The sequence below is a fragment of the Anser brachyrhynchus genome (genome assembly GCF_964034855.1).
Source record: "Anser brachyrhynchus genome assembly, chromosome: 5".
In the NCBI taxonomy this organism is placed as follows: Eukaryota; Metazoa; Chordata; class Aves; order Anseriformes; family Anatidae; genus Anser; species Anser brachyrhynchus.
In genome coordinates, this window is record NC_137699.1 from 54,898,878 (window position 1) to 54,925,281 (window position 26,404).

Below are 26,404 nucleotides of genomic sequence, written 5' to 3' on the forward strand. Positions count from 1 at the left end.
ACTTTTTTTGTGTGCTTATAAAGCACATTTGCATATGTACAGTTTGGATTATTGATTTATTAAAGACTGAAAATAACACCTTTGGGACATCTTTTTCAAGGGTGTTTGAAACTTGCTTAGTGGACGTGGTCTTCTTGCAAGAAAGACCTTCCAGTTGTTGCTGGATTTAATAGACTCCATAGTTAGTTTAGCGAAGCATTCCTCAGGAGTTCTGTTTTGTCTTCATCTCTTTGAAACAAAACTTTCTTGGTAAACATTTTCAGAAGTGCTTCAGTAGCTTGTTTTCTCTAAAATTCTGCCTTTTTGCTACTCCTTAACTAATAACAATGAAACTTTCTTCTCTTCTTGTTAAATATGCAGTATCTTTGCAAAGCCTGAATGACACACAGGTTTAAAGACCAACCCATTTCAGACTACCTCAACAGTGTTTGAACCAGATATTCACAAGATACATAAGTGCCACATACATTTATTATATATAAATGTATATAAAAGTGTATACATACACACATGCCCACACACTTTTCTATAAATCCTACAAATGTATCTAGATTTGTGTGTCGGAATTGGTGGAATAGATGTGGGGTTTTCTTTTTTTTTAATTAAAAAAAAAAAGTTTTGGTTTTAGTAGAAACTTGATGACTTGAATCCAGCCAATCCAGACTTCCTTCCACCTCTTTGTCTATGATCAGGGTTTTCTTCCATCAGTAGTGACTTTTCAGTTCTGGGATCCAAGCAAGAAAGAGCTCCTGTAGATTCTGAAGATGTGTGCGTTCTGCATTGTGTGTTAGTTGCTGCCTGAACTTGTCTGGTTTGATGGATCTGAGTCAGAGGATCTTAATTTTGAGGTAAGAAATTAAGCTGGTAGCTATTTAGAGGAATTGCTAAAAGTGCATTTGCCATGCCTACATAGTAAGAGTTGCTCAGTGATACTCATTGGTGACACTCATAAGCTTCCAGCTTAGCTGCCGTGGTGGTGCAAGTCTGCTGGCAGTTGTTATAACAATGACATTGCAAGAAGATGAAATTGCATTTTGATATTAAGCTTTTCCTATATAAGTCTGGCATACAGTTTTTTATGTGAATAATTAAAAATGGGCTACTATACATAAATCAAAACTGGGATCTGTCGCCTCCAGTATAGTTGCCTTAATATGGAACCGCAACCCCTGTCTAGCTCGGGGTGCCGCACAGTAGCAGCATTATGCTTGAAATAAAGTAAGTCTCCATTTATTGGAATGGTAATGCAGTTTAAGAAAAAAATCCTGAATGCGAGCTTAAATTGTAATGGGAAACTTTTACCAAACTCCTACTTCGTGTTTCATTCTCCTTTACAATTACCAAACTAAGTATTTGGTTAGATAATCTATTTTTCTATTTAAAGCTTGTAATATTCAGTGGCATATAAGAGATTGAGCATTTCCCTGTATCAGGTTAGTTGTCAAACTTGTTGATATTGAAATAGGTTTGTTTGTTGCTACCCTAATAAAATGATGATCACTTTTTTGGTGTATGATTTTTAAAGTTGCACAGCTCACAAGGACTCAAAGTGCAAGGTAGACTGAAATCAAGTGCTCGGATCAGATTCACCGTGTGTCATGAACACACACACTTTCTGCCTTTCTGAACGCTTTGTTGTGTGCTGCTTGACTGATACAACAGTGGCTTAGATTCTTGTAGGAGGGGAGGTGCTGATACCTACAGTAAGCAAGTGGTGATAAAAATAAATTGTACTTTAGCTTCAGGCTAATAATTTTAAAAAATTACTGTCAGGTTCTCATGCTGGATTAATGTAAACTGCTTTGTTTGCAGGGTTTATTGTCATCCCAAAACCAGGCCAATTCTCCAAGTGGAACTGTAGTATAGCCATCACACTACTGCTAGCAAATCTCTGAACACAGGACAAGAAGTAATGACAATGGAACCAGGAGCTGTTCTTCAGGCAAAGAGCATCACAAATTATAATGTGGCAGAGTGTAAACATGGAATTATGTGAATCACATAGTAATTTGCAAAGGAATAATGTAATGAGTTCTTATTACAGCTACTACTGCTAGCTGCTCACCCAAGGAAGAGTTTTCATTTAAAAACAAAACAAAAAAAAGCTTCCTTTGGTGCTGCAGAAAAAAATAGTAACATTTTTGGTTTTCTTTATACTTTTAAAGTCCAGTGTAATTTAATCTCTATATATAAATATATAAATAAAAGATATATATATATAGTGTAAAATAAAGTATGTTTCTTAAATCCAAGTAAGTTCAATGGTTAAATTAGTACTTCACCATTGTTTATTTTGCACTGATTTTTTTAACCAGAGATGGCTAGAAGACAGCCTGGAATGCACTCATAGAAAATGAAAGTCATTACTTTCTGGCTTCAAAATGTTATTCAGGAAGATGGATGCTGCAATCTTAGATTTTTAAAACAAAATTGTTTTGCACTTAAGTAGTTTAATGCTAATAGAAAATTACTTTAAATCTGGTGTCCAAACACCAGAAAAACTATGTTGTGGAGAAAAGATCCTTTGTATCTATTAAACCTTTATTTTAATATTGTTGTTTCCAACTGCAATCAGCTCTGTATTATATGTACAAATAATGTAATTCAGTGGTGGGGGAGGGGAGTAATGGATCATTACACTAGAAATTCTCATTCATTTAAGAAAGTGATATTTCTAATTCAGAAAATACATATTAAACTATCTTGAATATGCATTTTTGTTTACTTTCTGTTCAAATTTGATCAGCTTTGATGTAATCAATCCTTTGTTGAATTAAATGTTTGGTACAGAAATATAATCTAAACTTTGTAGAACAAATTCCTTTAAAAAATCTTACCTAGAACATGGCTTCATATTTAATATAGTTGAGTTTTGACTAGGAAAATGAAGTAATGGTGGTCTGTTCTCATTCTTAGTGGTTTATCTCCAAATCCGTCATGTAGCAGAAACCTTGCAGACAACGTTGTGGGGTGAGGATTTTGTAATCACATAATATTGTGTGTTTGTCTTGGGACTTCAGAAGTGACCATTCCGACAGTAATAGACAAACACACCCTCTGACCTGGCAAATTAAAATTATGTCAACGTGTAGGAGCAGCTAGGTTTCTGAGACAACTTGTTTTGTCCTGTTTACAGGCATCTTGTTTACAATTCAACACTTTAAAACTGATAAGTACAATGGAAATACGTATCTGTGTGTTTGTATAGTTTAATGCTGCTTGTCTGAACACACATTTTTAGTCAGTAACAGAACACTTAAAATGTTTTCGGTATTTCTTGTGAAGATGGAAAAAAAAACAAGAGATGTTGCTCCATGTCCAGCCCCAGCAATGACAGACGACAGAAGTACCAGGCATATCTTTCCCTCTGCCCTATGCAGAAATAGGCAGCCTATTGCTGAGTCTTGCAGGGAGGCAGAGCAGAACTGAGGCCAAGAGCTTGAGAATGTGCACTGTGCCCAAGTAGGCACGTGCTCTATGTGAGGGCACACCTCAGCAAAATCTGCCCGTCCTGCCCTCCAGCAATGGAGGGGGGGTAGAATGTTTCTCATTGCAAGTAAACATCAGACACCTTTGGGCATGAGAAGCTAGTGTTTTTCAGGAAATGAATGAAAACATGTAGAGAAACAACTGCAGTAACTGCTTGCAACTGCATCTCCCATTCATTTCAGGCAGCTAGCATAGAGAAGACTGCCAGATGTATGTATAAGCCGACATTTGGATTGTGTACTTTGTTAAAGACAGAACTGTACTTCATAATTCTCAGCTACTTGCAGTCTTCTAAAATACAAGGAATGGGGAAAATACTGAAAAACTGAGCAGCATTATTGTTCAGAAATTTTTATTAACATATTGGGTTTAACTGTTAAAATACAGATAAACCTTGTCACTGAGAACTAGGGTAGTTATCTCCCTGTAGAGTCCTCTATGTGCGTGCTTCACATGGTTTGAGTCAAAATAAAACAGTTGAGGAAAAGATGTAATAGTCTCTTTAAAAGACTTTGTATTTTACCAGCTGTAGGAAAAATCAGTACTGGAAGGACCATAGTATCCAATCTGAGGTTAATAGTGGCAGCTACTTACATTTCTGGTCGCAGAGTACATCCCTGTTACAAACCATAGTCTAGCGTACAAGGAGCCTGGTTTTGTTTTTTTTTTCAGCAACATCTTCTGTACCATTTGTAGCACCTGACAGCTTGAACTTATCCATCCCATCCTTTCTTCCATACGGGGAAAAAAATGATTCTAGGAAGAAAAGGGATGCTAATAACTTACCTGGAGAGAACTTAGAGTTCTACAGAAAAAATTAAAGGGTGGAACACAGATCATCTCAGTACAGAATTTTGGCTTGAAGAATGGTGGTAGGAACAATACTTCCCAATTTATAGTTTAAAGTTGAACGTATTTTAACTATAAAGCAAGTCGGAAAAACTCAAGATTGCCTAATAATCCAAGAGCCAGAGAAGTGTAAGTGGTCTCCAGAAGAATAATAGCAAAGAACTTGTCATGAAATAAATGCCCATGAAGCACTGTAAGTACAAAGCCCTTTAAGACCCACCTGAAAGCTTAAAAGAAATGGAGAAAAAATATTTTCAAAGTGATACTTCGATTGAAATACCCAATTTTCATAGCAAAAGCAATTTGCTGAATGTGAACTTGCTTCTTTTCATTGCAACAGACTGACAGCCCCAGATACTTATTATGTGAGACAGAATTGCTGGTGATATACAAAATACTACTCTGATAACCTTTTCTCTCCAAGTGTAGAGCTACGAAAATTTCTGACTTTATATTTTTCAACAAATATTATTATTTCCTGGTGTACAAATAAGGTAATTACCTACCTGATATTATTCACAGATGCAAAGAGTTGCAATAACACTTGAAAACAGGAAAATACCTTGTGAAAACAAGATCTGAGGGAATTCTTTTGGGGGGTGGGGGTTGAATTGTTGAATGAAATCGTTTAAACTTCAGCATCTATTGTTTGAGACTTCCAGAAAAGAGATTATAGGAAGCTACCAATACAATTAATGTATCTGCGTAAAGAACATACTTGGCCTATTGTATTACCCTAGATAAGAGAGCTCTGAGTTTGGATCATCAGCCAATTGTAGGATTTTTTTAATTTTTTTTAATTTTCTGGTTTAAGAATCTGGAGACCAACATATGCTTGATTTGTTAAAAAATCATGTGACAAATTCATAACTGTGGAGAGCAAGATCCCTCAGATACCACATTACCTAATTTTTGACCATCATTTGTACTTCTGCATACCATGCTTAACCACGAATAGGTAACACTCAGCAACTCACCATCTTCCCCTCTTGGGAAAAAAAAAAAAAAAAAAAAAGAAAACCACACTGGATAAACTTGTGGTAAAAAAAGGTAAGGAGCTGGAGGTTACTGTTACACTATGTTGCCTGTAGGCCTACCATCCTTAATTCCTACACTTAGCATCACACCTTTTAATTATTTGTGTGCGTCTGTAAATTAATGCTAGATAATCAAACAAATATTAGATTGCATTGTTATTGTTCAAGCTCTTTATCTGTTCTGTTTGAACGATATGAGCTGCTAACATACAAGCGTGACTAAGTGGGGAGATGATAACTGTAACACAACAGTAGACCTCAGCTGGTTGCTCTGTCTTCATGTACTCCTGCTGCAGTTTCAAGATAATCATGGTCAGGAGTGTATTTTTTGCTTACAACTGGAGGAAAGATGACCTTCATCCAGTACGAGTTTCAATAAAATCAGAAACAGCCTCTACCTATACTGTTGCATTCCGCTGTTTAATTCTCCCTGTTTTATGGTGTTCTACTGGTCTACTACACAACTGCCGCTAAGACTGTTTACATATTTGTTTAATCCTAGTAAGAGAAAGCTGCTATTTCTGTGGCATACCCAGGATGAGTAGCAGCAATATAGATTACCCTGCAGAACCTTGTTCATGTGCTGTAATTTACAATGATTTATGTAATTTACAATTTACTGGGAGGTATTTCCATTCTTCCTATTGAGATTCTAGAATTTTGCTAGGAAGAAATGGTGTAAAATGAGCAAATGTAGAGTAGGCCATGCTGTAGGCACAAGATATTCAACTTTGACAGTCAAATTTGAATCAAACCAAAAAATGACTCCCATGGTACATAAACATTTAGCTTGCTGAGATTTTCACATTTAAAGAATTTGCTAGTAATGACATGTCGATCCTCAGCATGTGAAAAGAATGCCTTCTTCAAAACACGAAGATAAACATTAGATAGCCACACACTTCTCAGCAGTAAATCTCAAAAGAATTTGTAAAGAACTTGAGTATCATGAGCTTCCCCCTTTGAGAAGGTCCAATGGCAAACTTGGGCATGCTCAAAGTCACCCAGACACTGAATGACAGAACAGGGAATAGGATGGGATGTAGACTGTATGAGACACTGAGTCTTTAAACAACAACAACAATAAAAACCCTACGTACTGGAAAGCTTCTAATTGAGTGGGAGCAATCATTATTTTCACAAGTTTATATCCTAGAAAAATCTTGGAAGGAGAGCTGAGAGAATAATGGGCATAATTTATTTTAGATTACTCACATTTTTATAGAATTGTTAACATGTATTTTGCTGCGTCATTTAAGCTGCATCTTAACCAATTAGGACAAATAGTTTGTCTGGACTTAGAGCATCAATCTCAAATTGATAATTAAAGGCTGCTTTAGTAGCTTTAAATATTTTTTTTCCTAAAATGTTATCCACTAAGCTGTCTGCTGCCTCTGTTCTTGCCATTCACACTGCCTCATGCCTGTGCAGCTGTAACCTATCTACCACAACATGCCTTTTGCCACCTTTCTCTGCCTATCCCCAACCACCCCCCTCTCATCTCCACCACAAGCTATGCAGTGGCGAATCTACCATGAAAGTAAAAAACTAAGCTGTACTTGATGACTATAAAATATAAGACCTGAAAATGTATTACTGATTGCCTCATAACCCAAAAGGAAAAGAACAAGAAATTAAAGGATGGGTAAACAGCTCAGCAGTGATGGTCACAAATCTAGACTTTTGCTGCCTGAGTTAGATTTTACAGTCAAGTTGCTGATTTTTGTTTCATTGTTTCTGTAAAAGGGGCAAAAAAGTTAGGCAGCACAGGACATTCCCTGTCGCTGAGCAATAGCGCTGATCTGGCATTGGTTGCTTTTTACTTTCTTGTCGCACAGAGAGCTGTTGCACAGCAGCAGATGGCCCAGAGCTCTTCGGTTTCAGTGTCAGGAAGGTAGGTGAAAAACCCAATTATGAGCAGAGTAATTTAGGACTAACAAAAAAAAAGTTTGTTGCAAAACCTGTCCTGCAGCTATACCAGTTGACCGAAGATTTTTAAGCCCTAGCAAAGTAGGCCTCACACAAACATACTCATTTGGTTTTTAAATAGTAAAACTGTTTTGTAAAACATCAAGTTAATGATTGCATTTTTTTTAAGGAGATCTCAGGAGTTTTAAAATCAATGGTATCAAATTCTAATAAACACTTTCCAAGTATGATAAAAATACCTTTTAAACACTTGCTTTGCATAGAGGTAGAGAGCAATAACGTTATATTAAATTGTTACTGAGGATCTGTAAAATTTCTGAAACATGATGAAATGCATTCATGTATTGCTCTTACAAGCAACTAGCCGCAGTATCAGTCACTGTTTAAACTTCTGATTAAGAGCACTGCTTGAAGAAAACTGGCCAAAGTTGATCTGTTTTTGAATCAGACAAAAAGTTGCTTTATCTTTTAGCTAGTAAATAGTTATCTAAAAATATTTAACAGTTACATTAACTGTATCAAAATCAAGTATCTCATGTGATTGCATAATCTGCATGTTCTCAATAAAGCTTGAGGTTGAAGTTATTAAATACAGGAGGTAAATACCTTGCAGAAATCACTGGAAAAAAAATCTAAAAAATTTACAAAATGATAGTTCAAGTTAGCTGCCATTTATTCAATAATATGAAAACTTGTATTTTTTAGGCAACATTGCATTTTTATATTGAAGCTCAACAAATCCTTTCATGTTATTTTTAACCAACCCCTTCCTCCGTCAGGTTCTAAAAGGAAAAGATATTTAGGAAGTTCAATACAGAGTGCTCTCTAAGCTCGGCCAGAACAATGCTTTAATTAAATATTGATAGTCTTCAGGAACAGAATACCAAAATGCTAGGTAAGCAGCCCGTTATAACCTTGTGGGGTTTTCTGACAAATTGTCAGAAACACAAAATAATGCACTGTTGTTTTTGTTAGATCTCTAACAATGACAGCATGATCGGGGCTGTTTCACTCACTGCATAGCCGTGCTTTTCCTCACCCTCCAAAATCTTTACAAGGTGGTCAGTAACCTCCTCCTCTTCGTTCTATAGCAGGTAAGTGGAAATGTTTCAAGGAAGACTTAAGGGCCTTCTGTTTCTCAGACTGTTGAGGAAACAACAGAAGTTTGAAATGTGCTCTGTAAAACATATTTGGCTGTTATACTTTAATGAAGAAGTTAGAGTCTATACCTCGATATTTGATCCCATAAATCTAACAGACTGTACCACGGGGGTTTCCCTGCTTCCCTTAGCTGTAGGAAAAACTGAACGCAATGTAGGTGTAGGACAGGGAGTCAGTTTGGCTACTCCAGAAAGATTTAATATTGGTAATTCTCCACAAGGGGGTCGATGTTGTTTTGTTTTTTCCTGGGCTTTCCTAAGAGAATCCTTTTAAAATAAAGAAATTAAAATTTATTTTTTTCTGATAACATCTTAAAGAATAAAAAACTAAAAGCAACAACAAAACAAAACTACTCAGCTAAATACTATTTCAACGAATTCTTTTTAAAAATTACTAACTCACATTATGTTTCTTGCAATTTTTCCCTATTGTGCTTCTTACAAAGCTCACATTGATGAACCCAAGAACTAAACAGGTGGAAAAAGTGTCTGCTTGCATGAAAAGAGAATTCCTGCTTTCTATGTCAAATGCACAGCAGAAAATATATATATTTTTTTATCTACTGTGGTGATTTTTGTGAAAAAAATGCATTTCAGAGTTTTTCATGCAATACTAACTTCTATCTCACCTTGCAGAGAGAATGAACTCTACAACTGCACATGTTGAGTATTTTTCATGTAATTTGACTATAAACAAAGTTTTCCTTAGAATTTAGTTAGATTTTTTCATCACATTTTAATTTGCTGATTTTCAGTGTCAAGTGTAAATTCAGTATTTGTCTGGATACGATCTGAATACAGGATAACAAAGTAAACAAAGAAACAAAAACCAACAACAACAAATGTATTGAAAATGTAGACTGAAGGCCTTGAGAGCACAAATATATTTTCTATCTCTGCTACAACTTTATCTGTAAAACCTTTTTAGAAGTCAAGGGTAGATAGCAAAAAAAGCAGAAGACCATATTTTAAACAACATGGCACTGACTCTCTAAGTAGCAGCACCTATGAAAACTGTCTGCCAGAGGTACTACATGGTATCACAGCTTTTATATTCTAACCTGTGTTTCAGGGCCTGGGGGGATGGCGAGCTGCATCAGACCCAACAAAGGCTGGTGTCTGGGCAGACTGAATAAAACCAAGTAATCAGCTTAAGTAAAACATTTGTTTCTAGCTAACAAGCTCAGTGTCACAAATTACTTTCTCTAAGTGGGCTGACAGTGCTTCCACTAAAATATTACCTGTTTTTGGCTTTCCTTTGAAATTTGCCACAAATGCAGAGGTACTTGCCCTGGTGTATTTTCTAATAATCTTACTCTGTGCGTGGCCAAAGTTTGTGTATCAGCTGCCCTAAAAAGTTTGGGGGAAAAAAGAAAACAAAAAGAGGAAAAACATCAGTTGTGCTTTAGGTAAAGTCTGGACTCAGTGCAAAGACTTATGTTGACTGATATTTCATTGTGTTGCAACGTAAATATTAGCACTGTAAGCGAACTTCACTTCAGTCCTCTTTAAATAATAAGCACAAAGTGTTCCCCCACTTCTTAACTGTAGTCTTCAAGACTGAAATGATTTGAAGTCACTTGCCAGAATTCTTGAAAATAAGGATGCTGTAATGCTTGATGGGCAGCAATTCTCTCATCAGGATCATATTTTATCATTGCATACAGGAGAGAGAAGCCTTTAGGAGATAAATTGTGCACAAGAGGAGGTATTCCTTTTCCTTTTTTAAAGGGGAAATCAAAATTCATAATTGTTGACCTGTGTTAAGGAAGTTGAGAACAAACAGTTATTCATGCATATTCAGAGAGAAACTAAAACTGACTGAAAAAAGTTAGTCTAATAAGATTTAGGTAATGACTTATTAGGTGCAAGTAAGTAATACTTGGAAAAAAAGTGTTTTCTTTCTTAACAATTTATGCCATTGACCTTAAGGATACTACAGAAATAAGGCCAAATAAGATCGATGTAGGCTCAAATTTCTTTTGCTCTGCCTACAAGAGTCACAAATACATGCCTGTCTCTGGGGCTCCAGGAGAGACAGAAGACACCACTGTCAGCAGGTGTCACAAAAGAATTTGATTTTTGTGATGGTTCCCTGTATAGAAATTGTGCACAGCTGTACAGTTGTATTTTGAATATTTGAACACTGAGACCAATAGCTATGGAAATGCATACTTACTGCTTGAACTTGTTGAGAGTTTTCTTGGCAGGAGTGCCTATAACATCATGGATTTTTGAAATTTGGTCCAGTTCGTTAGATCCAGGAAAGAGAGGCTGAAAACTGCAAGGTAAGAGATCGAATTAGCACTACTGAACACAAACTAGTTTAAATGGCACAGCTGCCACTTTGGTTAACATTTTTTCATTGAAGAGAAAGATAAACTTTTGTGTTATTTGTTTGTGAACAGTTTAATACTAGCCAACAACAGAAGGATAACGTGAGCAGTAGATTAATACAACTGCATTTTTGGACAGAAAGGATAGTTAGGGTTATTAAACAGAAATCTGTAATTGCCCTCTCCTCACAGGTTTTAAGTAAAATATGTAATGACAACATCCCTCCTGGTCAAAGGTAATGGGTATGGGATTCTGTTTTCTTCTAGTGAAGTGGCAGATCCCAGAAGACAGTATGAGTTTTCCTCCTTTTAAGACAGCTGAACCAAGCGGTCCCTCTTGCTGTGTATGCACACAAATACATATTTATAAGAAACATTCCGTTCTTACACGGAGGTTCTTTACAAGCAGCAGTACTGGAAAGATGGTATTTTGAACTGCATTCCTGAGCTTGATCCTCAGTTAATATAAAACTTGCACAGAGTCCTTGAAAATTGTTATCAATAGAGCAATCTGACTCAACAAGTTAGGTCCACTATCATTTGTTTCTTGCATATGTTCCCCTTCTCCATACTAGCAGAGCATTTCCTTTGGTATATAATTTAAGAAACACTTCAGTAGCACCACTTGATTCTTGAAAACAAAACATTCATCCCTTTTTGAAGAAGGAAGAAACTTCTTTTAACTGTTTGCAAATTCAATCAAACAGCTGGCTGCACATCTCTCTGAATGTCTTCATAAAGCTTTGAGAGGAAGAAGGAGAGAAGAAGAGAGCTGATTCATGTTGTGCAGCTGTATCTCTTGAGACAAGCAGTTGGGAGTGGGTTTTTATGTGAATTACAAAAATGTGCTGCCTCTAAATGTAAAGCTAAAACTTAACAAAAGACAACTGCGCAATGCACAAAAGAAACATAATCCAGGAGCCCAGGTTTATAAGGAATAGTGAACGGAAGAACAAGGTGTGAAAGAGAAGCATGACTGAGTAAAAAATCCTTACAAAATGTGGTCTCGAGTGTAAAGGCTTATGCAAATATTCAACAGCAAAAACTGCAAGATCCTCCTAAAAAGAAACAAACCTGTCCATACTTTCCTTTAGCTTGGCAAAGCTGTATCTTTTAAAATTCAGTTATTTCCAATAAACGTTTCTCATTTCTTTCTGAACACATCTATTAGGTCTCTGAAAACGTGCAGTGGTTGCAAAGACTGATATTTGTTTCATTAAGCTAAAATTACGAGGAAACATCTTTAAGGTTTTTTACCCTTAAAAAAAAATAAGTTTGCAGCATGTAATTTCCTCGCAAATCTTCAAAGGCCACCGATTCAGATTGGGATGGGAAAACATGGCATTTTTAAAGCATTTGTTCCCAATTTACTTTGCAAGAGAACTGCCACATTTGGAATTTTTCTGTTAACAGTTTTCTGACCGAAGGAGAATTGTTTCTACAAGTTAGCAGCCAAAGCATAAGGATTGTCATTTAATGTGATGGTGACGGCAGCAGCTGCACTTGCCATGTGGAGGAGGAGGAAAGAAGCAAAGCAAATGTTACCACTCCTGGTTGCATATCAGAGGCAGTAGTGTGGGAGGAGAATAAAGAACTGCTGCTGTTGCTAGGGCACAAAGATAATGGAGAAATACTCATGGTGGTTATTTTTTCTTTTTTTTTGTCTTGAAGGCCAACGACAATTTTGTTGAATTAAGTTTTATCATCTTTGGGAAACTTGAAGGACTTTAAGCCAGGTTTTTCTGAACTCTTGCTGCATCAGAAACTAACTTCAAAATATTCCAGGACAGAAGGTCCCGGCACAAGGGTCTTGAACAAACTATTTTATAAACCAAACCAGTAAGTCCAAGGGATTGTCTTCTATGATCTCATCTGTTTTTGCAGAAGAGTAATTCATTAGAAGAGGGAAAATTTTACCATCAAGTGCATGAACAAGACTGAAGATGGTTAGTTATACTCATGACAGGAAATGAGCCATACTTCACAGATACGGCAGATAAAATACATTTTTTATCAAACTGAAACATGAAGTCAGGGGGCAGGGGGGACTGCTCAAAAATGCTGTTTTCCTTCTAAATATTTTTTATGGCTATTATGTTCTCTTAATCATCGCACTGCTTTATTACTAACCTGCCATAGGGTGAAGAGAGGACCAGACAATGGACGATAAATGCCTCGTGAACCTGGCAGACTAATCATGCACTGAACTTCCATAAAACTGTGGAAGCAAAGATCAGATTACCTATACCATGTGCTCCTTATTTCAGTTGTTTACCTCTGATTTTCTCGATTAGCAATAAGGAACTGAACACTGTACCTTGCGATTTCATAGAAAACACAGCCAGCGCTCCACATATCAATTTTGTAACTATAGTAGCCATCTGTAAGCAAGCATTCAGGTGCTCGGTACCAGCGTGTGGAGATATATTCTGTGTATGGCTGCTTGGAATATATACTCCGACAAGATCCAAAATCTCCTAGCTTCAGGGTATTCTGCTGCAAAAATAAAGTATTTTGACAATTTAGAAAGACTGAAGTATTCAAGCAAAGATTTTCCTTAAATGTGTGAAGTAGTCATCATAAAAGAAATCAACAGATTAAAAATACCATTTCAGAAAACCCAGGGAGAGTAGTATAGCAGCAAAACTGCATTTAAATAGCATGTAGCTCCAAGACTTGAAGAGATTTATGTCCCATAATATGCACAAATGCCTTTCTCTTCATCATTAAAAGACAGAGCTAAGAGTTAATGGAAAAGCATATGGACTATTACTGAAGACTGCTAAATAGGACATCTGGATTAAGTTATTTTCTTAGATTTCTTGTGTTTAGCAGTGATATAACAGGTGGTTTTAGCTTTTCTTTGCAACAGTTTCTCCTGCGCATTTAGAGGACTTAAAAGAAAAAATTATCTCCAGAAAATAAGATTTCATAAAGTGAATTTTCAAATCCTTGTTTTCAGACATTAGTAAAATAACATTCTGAAACTCAGAATACATTTCAATGAAGAAATCTTCTGGAAGCCAGTATCTTCTGCTCTCTTTTGTATGAGTAACTGGAAGCCAGTATCTTCTGCTCTCTTTTGTATGAGTAACTGCCACTAAACCTAGGCATTAAATGTAGAGAGAAAGAGATGCAGAACTGAATGCTATTGCTTGTCTTTAGGTTAATACAGAAAGGAAAATATGGATTAATACATGATAAAGGACCAGTTTGCAGATTGGCATAGACACACGAAGGCTGTAACATATCAGATTCATCTGGATTTAGCCACTAACAAACCTGCTTGTTCATTCCTCTAGATCAGGAATGAAGTATTAGAAGCACCTGTTTTTATATATTTAAAAACTGTATTTTTATTCATGAAGAAGCATTACTTTCTCAGCATAAACAGAAAAATATCAATATACTTCACTTTCAGTTAAATATTCTCACATGAAATGAATTACCTTTATTAATATGTTTTCTGGTTTCACATCTCTGTGAAATATCCCATTTCTGTACCAATATAAACAGATCAGAGAGAGGAGTTCAGTGAAAAGATAAAAATTATCAGTGCTTCCAGTTATTTGTAAAAAAAAAAAAAAAAAGAGAGTAAAGAAAAAGAGTAAAGAAACTAACACTCTTTCAGCCTTATCAACAGCATAGTAAAAAATTGAATTTTACCACCATGGTGGTACAACAGCTACAGGAATGGGGAAAGGGTCAGTTGAGGAAGGAGTCGAGCTATCTGCTGTTGCTCTCAGCAGGGTTAGAAAAGGATGGAAAGGGCCCCTTGCTCCCAGCAGGGCTCCTGCACAGAGAGCAAAGCTCCCGTGGGGTGCTGTGCAGCACTGGCTGCCAGCTTGCTGGCTTCCAGGGCTCTGCTACAGGCAAAGAAATATCTGGGCAATGGCCTTTTTTCACCCTGCAGCAGTCTGCTGCCTCACATTATACGTATCTACCTAGAGATGACTCTGAAATAGATGTATGATGCGCGTACTGTAAAGCTGTTGCCGAAGCAGGTCTCTTACCTATGTATGTGATCAAGAGATTTGCATAACTGATACATGTAGTTCTTTATTTTTTTTTCAGGTAATGGCTTTTTCCTTCCTAGAATTAAATTTCAAGTTGTACAAGTCCTTTTTAACAAACAACAGAATACAAAGAAAAAAACATCTTCAGCTTCCAATTTATATTACCTTTTTCAATTATGCTATTTTGGTCATTTATAGCTAGCTTTGAAATCCATTTTCCACTCAAATTCAGACATAATTTAAATTTCAGTACGCACCAGAATAGTTCAGCTAACATAGCTGTCAATTCAGTAGTCTATAAACTGCCTTAGCTTTTACTGTGTGTTTTTCTTGCAATATCTGTCTCCAAGTTCTAATAGAACTGGAATATATCACTTCCAAATGTCTCATTTCCTTTCTAAAAAAAGCAACAGGCCTTAAGGTTCAAGATTCCTATCAATCACCTCAAATTAGTGCAATGCTTAAGTAACTGTGATTCACAATCAAGTTGCAAATTACAGGTTAACCTAGGTAGTTTAGCTTGCTATTGCAGTTGTGCAATAAGCACAATTATAAAATGTACCTGTTTTTCAGAGCCCTTCAGTACCTACACAGCTTTTTTATTTTACAGGCTCCAAAGGCCTTTTAATCTTGCTGTAATGCCTTTATGTAATGCTGCAATGTCATCAACAGTGGCAGAAGTGATCACATTTCTGAAAACCAGAACAGGTACTGGTTTGCATGCTGACAGCAGCGCGAGTGCTTGGCGTGGGAGGAGGAGGGAGATGAGCAGGGCAAAAACTCGCTGCAAGCGAACCGGTGTCCCCAGCTGCTCACCGTGCTCCTCCAGCCAGCCACCATAATCCACCGAGCACGATTAGGTAACAAAGCGCTTGAAACAGAGCACCATTTATACCAGGAACTGTAATATTATTACCCCGGTAGACAGAGACGGTGTTTTCAAATTCAGGTTTTTTGTTATTTACAGTAGAAAAGATTTTATAAAGTGTTGTTATTTAACCCAACTTGGACTATTACTAGTATTTAAAAAATCAAGCCTTCATGAAAAGAAGTCATGCTCAACTGTTTTTTTTTTCTTCTTTACAGGTAACTACTGAAATCTGGAGCAGATGCTTTTCTACTTTCAGATTTATCACTACACAAATCTTATTTGGAAGTCATTATGAAGTGAATTTGAGGCTACAATCATTTTTTCTTCAGGCCATCTTCCCCACCTATCTCTGAGCCTTATTTTTTTTTATAATTTTAAATGACCAAACTGTTCTTGATTAAAGAAAAGGCAAGGCTGTTTTTCAGTCATGAAATGACTTGTGGTACCACTACAAATTAATAGTTACAGAATTATGACTTTGTGTGAAGACAAATAGCCTTGGTTGAAATAACATGAATCTGTTGCCAGTGTAATGAAGGGGGAGAAAAAGGATCAACTTCCCACATTTATGGCATTACAATGAACTGTCCTCCTAATTAAAAGAGTGTCTTCATACACCTTGATAAATTAGAAATTAATTTACAGCCAATCCCTGTTTTTCTTCACTACAAAATTTTGTACAAACCATGCTTACCTTTAAATTTTTCTAACTTAAAGCTTTTTTAAATTGTCCTGCACCTTCTTTGAACTTAATTGTGCAAGACTCAGAGTATTCAGAAAATGGCAGGGATTTATATTACTATATACTGTAGAAATACACAAAAGACTACAAACTGTCTGAAATGTAACTACTTTTGTACACTCTGAAAACTGTTTTCAGACAGAGCATCGCCAATACACACAATTTAGTTGTTCTATAAATTAATACTGCACTCCTTTAAGTCATAACCCTGAAAATTCAAAAGCAGCTCCTATTTTCCATTGTTATCCACATATCCCCGGTCAATAAGTGTTCTGGCTCAGAATTGAGATTAATTTTCCAATTTAAATATGAACTCAGAATTTTTGCCAAACAACTATTCTTTTAAATAGGCTGCCACATCTTATATTTCTCAACTTTGCAGTAAGCCATAAATAGAGTTGTCTGGGAGAGATTTAAAAAAAAAAAAAAAAAAAACACAAAAAAAACACACTTATTTCTGCCCCATAGGAAATAGTCCTTTTGACACTTTGTAGAGTGAGAGAGTGGCTGTGGTGGAGTTCAGCTGCCTGGCAAGGTAAAACCACCACATACTTAGGCTTACTTTGAAATCATCAAACTTAATTTCTGAAAAAAGCAGCAGGAAAACAATCTTCCTATGGAAAAAATTCCTGTGAGTTTGATAAGAACTGTATTTAAAATTAAAAAAGCAGAACATACTGAAACTATTAGGCTAATTTCCATCTGTGTACAATGTTTAATATAGCAGGTTTTGTCACATGAAAAGAGCAAGAGAAACACTGAGAAATGTACACCAAATGAAATTTGGTGTTTTGGATTTTTTTTTTAAAGGCAGTTAAAGAACAAATCTAAACATTCTGATTTTCCATAAGTGAAGTATAGTATGTTTCCTAGAAAAAGCTACAGGATTGTTTTTAATGCACTGGACTAATTCACTGTCAATGAGGGCTCCTTCCTATATTCTACTACTCACTCTACTACTCACTCTCACTTAATAACTTCACAAATTGATCACAGAAAAATAAAAAGCAGCAATTATTCATAGCTGAATCTACAGAGTCAAACAAGTGTATTTTAATCTCAGCTCTTTATCTAGGTCAGAACAGGGTTACTACTTTTGTTAGAGATCTGAATACTCAATGTCATGAACATAATGTTTGAGAGCAAGTCTTTATTCTATTGCACAGAATATCAGTTGCATGCTGGGTTACGGAAATGAATCTCCCAGCTCTCAAGACATTACAAATTTTTAATTATTAAAAAGAAATAATCTTTTAATATTGAAATTGAAAGTGCCCCTCCATTTATTGTATCCAACTCCTTTGGTTTCTGTAAGAGATCTGTTTTTAAGTTAGCTTTTGTTCTAAACCTTTCTGTAGGAACTCCTCCTTAAGATTTATGGTCTCCCACCTGCCTTGACAAACATCTCCAGACTTCTTTATTTAGGTGTTTTCAGTGAACTACGTTATTTTATAGAGAAAGCTTGGTAAAAGGCATTTTTTACTAGACACAAACATTGAAAATCATTATTCATTGATTCAGTAGTCTTTGAAACAAATGGGAATAATCTTCAAGTTGTTTCGTTATAGTCCTGACTTAACAAGAACCTGTTTAAGTATTTTTGTTATATAAGGTAATAGTTTTGTAGAGAAGATTGTTTCCCTGTTTTCAAGTGACTGTAGAAACAGATCGCCATTGACGTGACCCCTTAGAAAGCTTCTGCATGCATCCATGCTTTAAACTGGGTATTTTGCACTGGAAATTAATATAGAATGAAGCAGTACAGCATAAAAATTCACTAAAAGTTTCATAATGTGTAACAGTGAATAGCTGGTGCAATACAGTTAATTCCTCTTTGTGATCTACAGGAGGAGGGGTTGTCTGCTTAAGCACATGCTACATACCTTTTATTAGCTCATAAATATTCATGTCCATAAGTTCACATATCAGTGAAAGGGAGCCGGCTTTTTTATCACTGAAGAAAGAAATTAGGAGACTTTACGATCTGATTTACTCGTGAAGGTATTTGAATGCATGTTTTCTGAGTATGTGACACTGTACAGTATCAAGAAATTTCCAGTAAATTAAATGGTACAATGTTACAATAATATAGAGGAAACATTATGGCAGACATGGAAACACTTTCGGTCGTTAGTATCAGTGGAAATGGGTACCTGACTCTGACTGGAATCTTTGTTTTGTTGACAATAGCAGTTTTAAGTATTACCAAGATACGATTATATATCTGACACCTTATTTTCCATTTCACTGCCCTGCAAAGGCAAATACTTTTAGGTCTTCAGTTTTCTAAGAAGAAGGTAATTGAATTAAAGTACACCCCATCTACAATGCTCTGTTAACCCAGACAACAAAAGGTTGAGGGTACAATCTGCAATCCAGTTTACAGACAGTGAAAGAGCCAGGCGAGCTGGCTGGCCATCTGGGTTACACTTGGTTAACAACACGGCAGCTGAAGCTGACAATTCCAGAAAGCTGAGCTGCTGACACAATTACCAGCTTTTCATATATTTGTACTAAATGGGTCTGCTGATAACAGTACAGTACCAGAGGCTGGAGCAGAGGAATTGCTGGAGAGCAAAAAAAATGTTTTAAGCATTCAACAAGTTGTGTGCCAAGTACTCAGAATAACGAACTACTTGTCTGCTGTTACATGGTGAGGAAGCATAGCACAGCAGTGGAGTAAATGCTGTCATGAAACTCAAACTTTGTGAGGCCTCAGAAGACACTTAAGTGCCAAATGTGGCCAGAAGGAGCCCGACTCCATCACTGACTGATCTCTCTTCAAATGCATACCTCAGGTGCTGCCTAGTTCGGAGATCTAAACTTCTATTATTTGCAAAGGGGTATCTGCAAAGTTGCTGCTTTGCCTGGATCCCTACTTCAACCTGCCAGGCCAAACCAAGAGCCCTGCAGTTCCAGGGCCCATTTCAGCAAATAAGCTCTGAGTGTGCCTAACTAAAATAGTCTCCAATAGACATGATACCTTGCGTAAAAGCACTCTCTGGATATGGGACATGGGTTCAAATCACCAGCAAGTATTATGTATTATGCCATGAAGTTTAGCTATGCTTAAAATATATCTAGTCTGTCATTTTAACATGGATGTTGAAGTGTTTTTCAGTCTACTACAGAAGAGTCAGAGCAATAATACATCACCTTTTTTTAACCAAACAAAAAAAGGCACAACGACTTTAGAACATGGCATATCTGCTGTTTTTTCTTGCTTGCTGGCCAAGTTCCTACAGGTTGCCTCTAGTTCCAAAAGTTACTGGATATTTTTCAAGTAAAGGGTTAAGGAAGAAATGAATGCACCATACTTACAAAACAACTTCATGTAACATAAGGATATTAGGATGTGGACTCAACCTCCTTAGTGCTTGTATTTCGCTCAGATTATTCACTTGTTCAATACTAAAGTTGAATTAAAAAAAAAAAAAAGAAAAAAGAAAAAGAAGACTGATTTACAATCAGGGACTAGATTATAATTGTCTTTCTTCCCTGCCATGAGACAGTCAGTACCCACTCTGTTTCAGTCTAAAATTGATCTTCCAAATGCAGGACCTGCTTTGTTTATAGAACAAGTCAGTAAAGAGGAGAATGGCTTTATCCCTTCCTCCAGTCCAGAGCAGCTGGACTTAACCTAGACATGGTCAGTAAGGCATTGTGCTCCAGATGTCAGCTACCATGCCACGCTGCTATCTGGAAGAACTGTGTGTCACATAACAGTGTGTATCATACAGGTCATTCTGAGCTGGTGTAGCATACATACCAAATATTGCTCAGCATGATGCTGAAAGTGACAGTCTAGCCTTGCCAAATTTAATACTTAGAATTAAGTTTTAATGATAAGCAATTGCATGAAAAATGGATACCATTCAACTGGCGTTTAAATATTAAGTTGCCCTCCTAGACTTTAATAGACAACAAAACTGCATGCAATAGAAACTCTGAGGAGGAAGCAGGAAACCAAGAGCTCTGCACACTATTTCACGGATCAGAACAGGATACGTAAGCCTTCTCATGACTTAAAGCTAAACACCAAATCATAATTTTCCAATTTCAAACTGGGAGAAATACTCTGGACAGGCAGGTTCTCTTTGAAATCTGTTGCTAGAAGCATTTGTTTCATCGAAAGAATTCATCAGTCAATTTATCAAAGAGTTAGAGGCCTAAAAGACATTTTAAACACGCTGCTTAAAACACAGGCCGGCTTGTTACTCCCTTCCACTGGACTGCGTGTGATCTGCTCTGAACGTAGCTAAGCAGCTAGTTGAAATACTGTTTTGATCATAACCTGGGCACATGTGGTCAGTAGTAGGTAATGCATAAATGGACCAGCAGTTCTCTAACAACACAGTAGACAATCACAAGTCACATGAATTCATTAACTGAAGATATTTGGGTTCATTTTCTTTGTTTAAACTTACTGTAATGTTTTTCAACCTCCACTTTTCCATAGTCTCTGAAGCTCTGAGTTACACTGCAAATTTCACTTCAGAGCAGTGTCCTATTTTACTTATGTACACGTGTCATTCCCACTGCTATCACTAGGAAATGAAGACATTTAACCGAGAATACAAAACCAGTGACCCAAAAGGCAGGGTTTGGTGCATATATAAATGTGGAGAAGAACATCAAGTGTATGTCTCTACTTCCACACAACCCTCTTCTCTGTTTTTTAACTGACAAAAAGCACCTATTTTGTGACCATGTAGCATCTTGCTGATGGATGTAATCAAATGTAAATGCAAGTATGAAGGAGAACTAATGCTACGCGTGAAGTAAGGATAAAACTAGTGCCTTTAACTTGCATTAAAACAATACTCAAAATGAGACTGAAATAAAACATACTGTCCAGGAGGGAGGGCTTACCCATTTCCTTCTACTGTTATGTACAGACAGAATAAAACCAGCACAAGTACATTCAGTATATTTGAAAAGGCAGAAATTAAATACTGAGTCCGCATTTTTCTTGTTTCACCCTCAACCCAGGGGTCAGGCATTTACTACAGGGGAGGACACCAGTTAGAGTTGTCAAGAAAATAACCCCAATGCCAAATAGGAAGGCCCTTCGTAATCAGCAGCAGCTGTCCCATACTATATGCAAACTTCTTTAACACAGGCATATTCAAAAACCTTCACTTAGTCCTTATTTTGCATTTCCCCACTAAATTTAATTAAGATTTTCTGTAGTAGTATAATTATGCATACCTTTCAAAGTGTTGTTTCATGTGTTTACATGCATAGTACTTTCCATCTCTAAGACTCAGTGTCTTCAGAACATCAGAAAATGTTCCCTCTCCTATCTTACCAACCAGTTTATATTCTAAAAACAAAAACATATTGTTTCAGTAAGTTTTAAATAGAAATTGTCATAAAGGCTGCATCAACCCATAATTGATTTATTAAATTCAGACAGCTTGATCTTTATTTTTTTAATAAAAGAGTTTTTTTGGTAACACATCGGTTATTTGAGAGAAAATATAATGAATAACAGAAAAAGTTCTGCTGCCCACATTACATAATTTCATATTTCTGAAAGTAAAATACAGGAGCTAACTACTACCTCCTTGCTTAGAGATACAATGCCTCTGCACACACCACTTCGTATCCTTTCTTCTGCTCCAGCACATTAGCAACTCATACCTGAGTTTATTTTTTGCTCTTTCACACAAACAAACAACAAAAAAGTTGTATCTTGAAAGGCAAGTGCATCTTGGCTTTGCTTCAATTTTTTTTTTTTTTAAAGCAGTTACCAATTTTAAAGCTTTATTCCCATCTTAACTTCAGGTATGGGTTTTCAAGTAGGTCAAAAATAATGCTTTTGTTTAATATTCTGAGTCTTTTCCTATTTTCCTTCAGAATTGACATTTCTTTTCTTTCCTCCTTTATTCTCCTTCAGCTTTGTAATCAACTGTTCTTTACCAATCCCACTGACGGGTTCCCCTCTCCCACCTTGTCCTCCTGTTTCCCTTTATGTGTAGCACCTACAGATTCTATCCTCGGTAATTCCTCCACTTATTTCATCTGAACAAAAACCAGTCCTGCTTGGCTCTGTGCTACTTTTGCTTTTGAGATAGTCTTGTTATTTACGAGAGATCCAAACCCAGTCATTTTGAGGGAGGCAGTGCAGGAAACCTCTTCTGTCATATTCAGCCCTTTATGGGACTCAAAATTAGTGTAGGAGTCCAAAGCAGTGCTGATGGCAGCAAATCCGATGAAGTGTAGCTGTCTGTATAGTTACTGTGACAACAGTCCCTGGCATGCATTTGGCCTGGGACAATCACCGCTCCCCTAGGCACCTTCCTGGCCCCAGGCGAGGACTCCTTCTAAGGTCATTCCTCAAGCAGAGGTTCTGTCCTACGGCCTTGTTTTGGAGGATAAGAGAATTTACTAGCGTAGATGTGGGCCATTTCATGCCAGTTGCTCTTTGTGGCCGAGAAGATTTCCAGATATGTTTAATTTACAAGGATAAATACAGCCTCAGAGTGGAGAGAGCCTGCCAAGAAATTTCGCAGAGAGACAAGTTACTTAGGCAGGGACATTCTAACGATGTCTTCCAACCAGCAATCAGTTTGTTGGCCGTCATCCCTTTTCTCCTCCCCAGCTTTCATGCTTACTCCTTTTAAAAGTCTTTCTTTACCTTGTGATCCAAATGCTTACGTTTTAATTAGGGGGATTTACACGGGGAAAATTTCTGCTTTCTCCAATACAAAAGCACAGCTTCTGTGAGAATTATCATTTGCTTTTCCCATTTTTATCACCTCCTGCTTAGGTTTTCTGATTATCATTCTTTGTGCTGTTCCAGACTTTCTTTAAAACCTAATCTTCTCCAGAAATTCAAGTATCCTTTTCATTTCCTACGTACTATTTCCCCCCTTTTTCATTAAACTAACAAATTAGGCCATCTAAATTAGAAAAAGGGAGAAAAACGGGGTAATTTAAAAGCAATTACACTGTCTAATGCTCTTTATACAGACAATTACATACAGAACTACTTTAAAAGCAGAAACAGAATCTGAAAATTATTATGGGTAACGGAGGCGATACCTACCGGAGACTCCAAGATAGGGATGGGACCATGAGATTGATAAATTCTGGGGGCTGTTACCTGAGAACTGACCAAGGAGGGCTCTAAGCAAGGTGATCACTAAGCAACACACCTCAGCAAGGAGCATGCTTTGCACTGTGATCTCTGCCTCCTCCTTAAGTTTTAATTTCCCAACTAAATAGTTAAATATAAGATGAAGATCATAAATTCAGATCACTTATATCCCACTTTTCTAAAGAAGACTTGTCAACAGGTTTTTTTTTGTAGCAACTGATATTCTCCACTAAGTCACAAACCCCCGTGGGGGACCCGTGCTGGAGCAGTTTGCTCCTGGGGGATGGACCCCGTGGTACGGAGCCATGTGGGAGCAGTTCTTGAAGTGCTGCTGCCTGTGGGCAGCCCCCGCAGGCTCAGTTCGGGAAGGATGGCATCCCGTGGGAGGGACCCCACGGGGAGCAGGGACAGAGAGGGACCGTGAAGGACTGGTGGAGACGGAGCATCAGGGACTGACCGCAGCCCCCATTCCCTGTTCCCCTGTGCCGTTCAGGGGGAGGAGATGGTAGAAGGGGGGGGGGAAGGAGTTTTTAGTTTGTTTTTAGTTTCTCACTGCTCTATTCTGTTAATAGTAGGGAATAAATTACATAAATCTCACTATGCTGAGTCTGTTTTGCCCACAATGGTAATTGGTGAGTGATCTCCCTGTCCTTACCTTAACCCTTGAGCCTTTTTCCATCCTATTTTCTCCCTCTTCCTTTGAGGAAGGGGAGCGACAGAGCAGTTGTAGTGCAATTTAGCTGCCCATCACGGTGAAATCACCACAGGTATATTCATTTTTACAATAGAATGTCAGGCATACAAAAACAAAACAAAACAAAACAAACAAAAAAAAAACCACGAGTAACAAACACCTGAGGCTTTAAGCTGGCAAACACTGAAGAGAGAACCATCCTCTCCACCAGTGAAAAAATGACAGCAAAGACCAGAATAATTGCAGTCAATTGAATCAAGTGCAGAATCAGGAATGAAAATTGCATTATTTGAAATGTCTTTTTGATGCATAACATTAAATATAAACTCTCAACAAAACAGATCACTGAAGATAGGAGAGCTTTTCTCCCCGGGAGGAAATGAGAGAATGATCGTGTGACAAGTTAATTATTGTTTAATGAGAAACTGAACGGATCTTGGGCATTATAAGAATGGTATTATAAGGGTTTTTGTAGAGTAAGAATGAAAACAATTTAGACTTACAGTGTACTAACAATTTAATGCAATTTTTGAATTTGTGCCCACAAGCCAAGATTTCTGAAGATTCTTAAAAATCTATTTCTGATTCATCAATTACAGTAACTTCAAACAAACACTGAAAGAGAATAGTCAGGTTTTCAATATCACACTATGCAGCTTAATGCAGCCACCAAGCAAAACTAATTACCAGTGAGTTTACCTGAATTTGTGGTACTCTTAGGTGCAGAATGCTAGAAATTTGTAAAACTTCACAAGCATTTTAAGATGGAATGCTTCAAGCATGAAACTTAGTAAACGGTGTTTGAGTTACACTTGCATATCACATTAAGGAATAAAGAAGATCTAATCCCCAGCTAATAATTCTTTCATGCATCTGTAACAATCCAGATATTACCTAACCTCTTCCTTTTTTCCCTGTTGTTTCAGCACACATGGATGTTCAGGCTTGGAATAGTTAGAAAAAAGGCAGATGAGGATTAGGAAAACAGAATAAAGTTCCATACGAGTCAGCAAAATAGTACAAAGATATACAGAAGTTATTTGTAAGAAGAAGTTCTAGCACCATGAACTAGCCTAACACTGCAAAAGTGGCCATGAGAATGACAGGGAAATAACTGTTCAATAGAAAGGCGGTTTAATGTATAAGAAATTATAGGACCCAGGAAATTAAGAACAATGTAATTGAAAATAATGAGCAAATGATGGAATGCAAAGATTGTACTGTTATTACTGTGCCTAGACAGCACACAAAATCTCTCGCAATTTGGAATTAAAGAATCCAGTGCAAAATGACAGAAAAGACAGTAGTGCAATAACCATAATGGGGTATTATAAAAACCAAAAGTCGGTATTTTGTTGTGAGGCTGCCAAGATGCTGAGGAAGAAAACCCATGACATTTAAACATGACATCGATACATGCAAGAAGAGAGAAATAAAAACAGAGGAAGCAAGGAGAAGCTGGGTTCAGCCACGGCCCCGAGGCACCCACTCAGCGCACACAGTGACACCCGAACGGGACAGGGGCTGTTCGTAAGGGGCACTAAGCCGTAACAACGGGGAAACTCCGCGATTCCTGCAGAAACGACGGGAGGGACCCGCGGAGGGGCTGCGGGAGCGGCAGGGCGGCCCAGGAGCACGACCGGCTGCCCGGGCAGGACAGGCGCGACTCGTTCCCTCAGGGAAGCCCCGAGCCGGCAGCGGGCCGCGATGACGGCGCCGGCCGGGCTCTGCCAACGCACCCGCCGCCTCGCCCGGGCGCTCCCCACGGCCACGGCCTCCTGAGAGGCGCCCGGCCCCGCTACCGGCCCCGGGGACCGAGGGGACCGAGGGGACCGAGGGGACCGAGGGGACCGGTCCCGCCCCGCCGCCCGCCCCTTACTGCTCATCGTGCGCTCGCCCCGCTCCGGGCCCGGCCTCAGGCCGCCATGTTGCGTTCCCGTCGCCCTGGCAACCGCGCAGGCTCCGGCTGACAGAGCTAGGTCCCGCCCCTGACGTCACGCCTGGCCACGGGTGAGGGTGGGAGGGAGCGGAGCATGCGCAGTGAGAGAGGCTGACGCCAAGAGGGCGCCGCCTCCTGCCCTTACGCTGAGGTGCAGGGGTCCTCTCGCTGGGGCTGAGGGAGTTCGTCAGCGGCCAGGGATAAAACGGCCCCAAAACAGCACAGACTGCGATTTTC

At 37.9% G+C, this 26,404-nt stretch overlaps 2 protein-coding genes across 19 annotated transcripts in view; one reads left to right on the forward strand and one right to left on the reverse strand.

The window, feature by feature from the left end:
- WDR20 (WD repeat domain 20) overlaps nucleotides 1-2,798 on the forward strand; it is a 45,157-nt gene extending 42,359 nt beyond the window's left edge. For 4 of the 8 annotated variants that reach the window (XR_013951883.1, XR_013951885.1, XM_080593938.1 and 1 more), the window contains one exon: nucleotides 1,813-2,713. Coding sequence is in view for 3 of the 8 variants with exons in the window: in XM_080593938.1 (XP_080450064.1) it covers nucleotides 1,813-1,866 (54 nt within the window). In the remaining 5 variants the exon portion in view is untranslated. Of the gene's footprint in view, nucleotides 1-692 lie in introns of all 8 variants that reach the window. The other 4 variants (XR_013951881.1, XR_013951884.1, XR_013951882.1 and 1 more) reach the window with 3 other exon arrangements.
- On the reverse strand, nucleotides 2,524-26,243 carry MOK (MOK protein kinase). Of its 11 annotated transcripts, none has more exons than XM_080593970.1 (13): nucleotides 26,108-26,243; nucleotides 21,641-21,755; nucleotides 19,751-19,840; nucleotides 18,313-18,383; nucleotides 14,814-14,892; nucleotides 14,250-14,298; nucleotides 13,118-13,296; nucleotides 10,644-10,745; nucleotides 10,049-10,222; nucleotides 9,706-9,814; nucleotides 8,534-8,731; nucleotides 8,321-8,447; nucleotides 4,105-4,245 (listed from the first exon to the last, which is right to left on the reverse strand). In XM_080593970.1, exons 1-12 carry the CDS (start codon nucleotides 26,112-26,114, stop codon nucleotides 8,367-8,369), a joined length of 1,254 nt encoding a protein of 417 aa, XP_080450096.1. In that variant the 5' UTR covers nucleotides 26,115-26,243; the 3' UTR covers nucleotides 4,105-4,245; nucleotides 8,321-8,366. The 11 variants fall into 11 exon arrangements, with proteins under 11 accessions (XP_080450097.1, XP_080450096.1, XP_080450095.1 ...); XM_080593969.1 differs by having other exon boundaries at nucleotides 4,106-7,262; nucleotides 8,344-8,447; XM_080593968.1 differs by having other exon boundaries at nucleotides 4,111-4,245; nucleotides 8,344-8,447.
- Nucleotides 26,244-26,404: the final 161 nt, after the last annotated feature.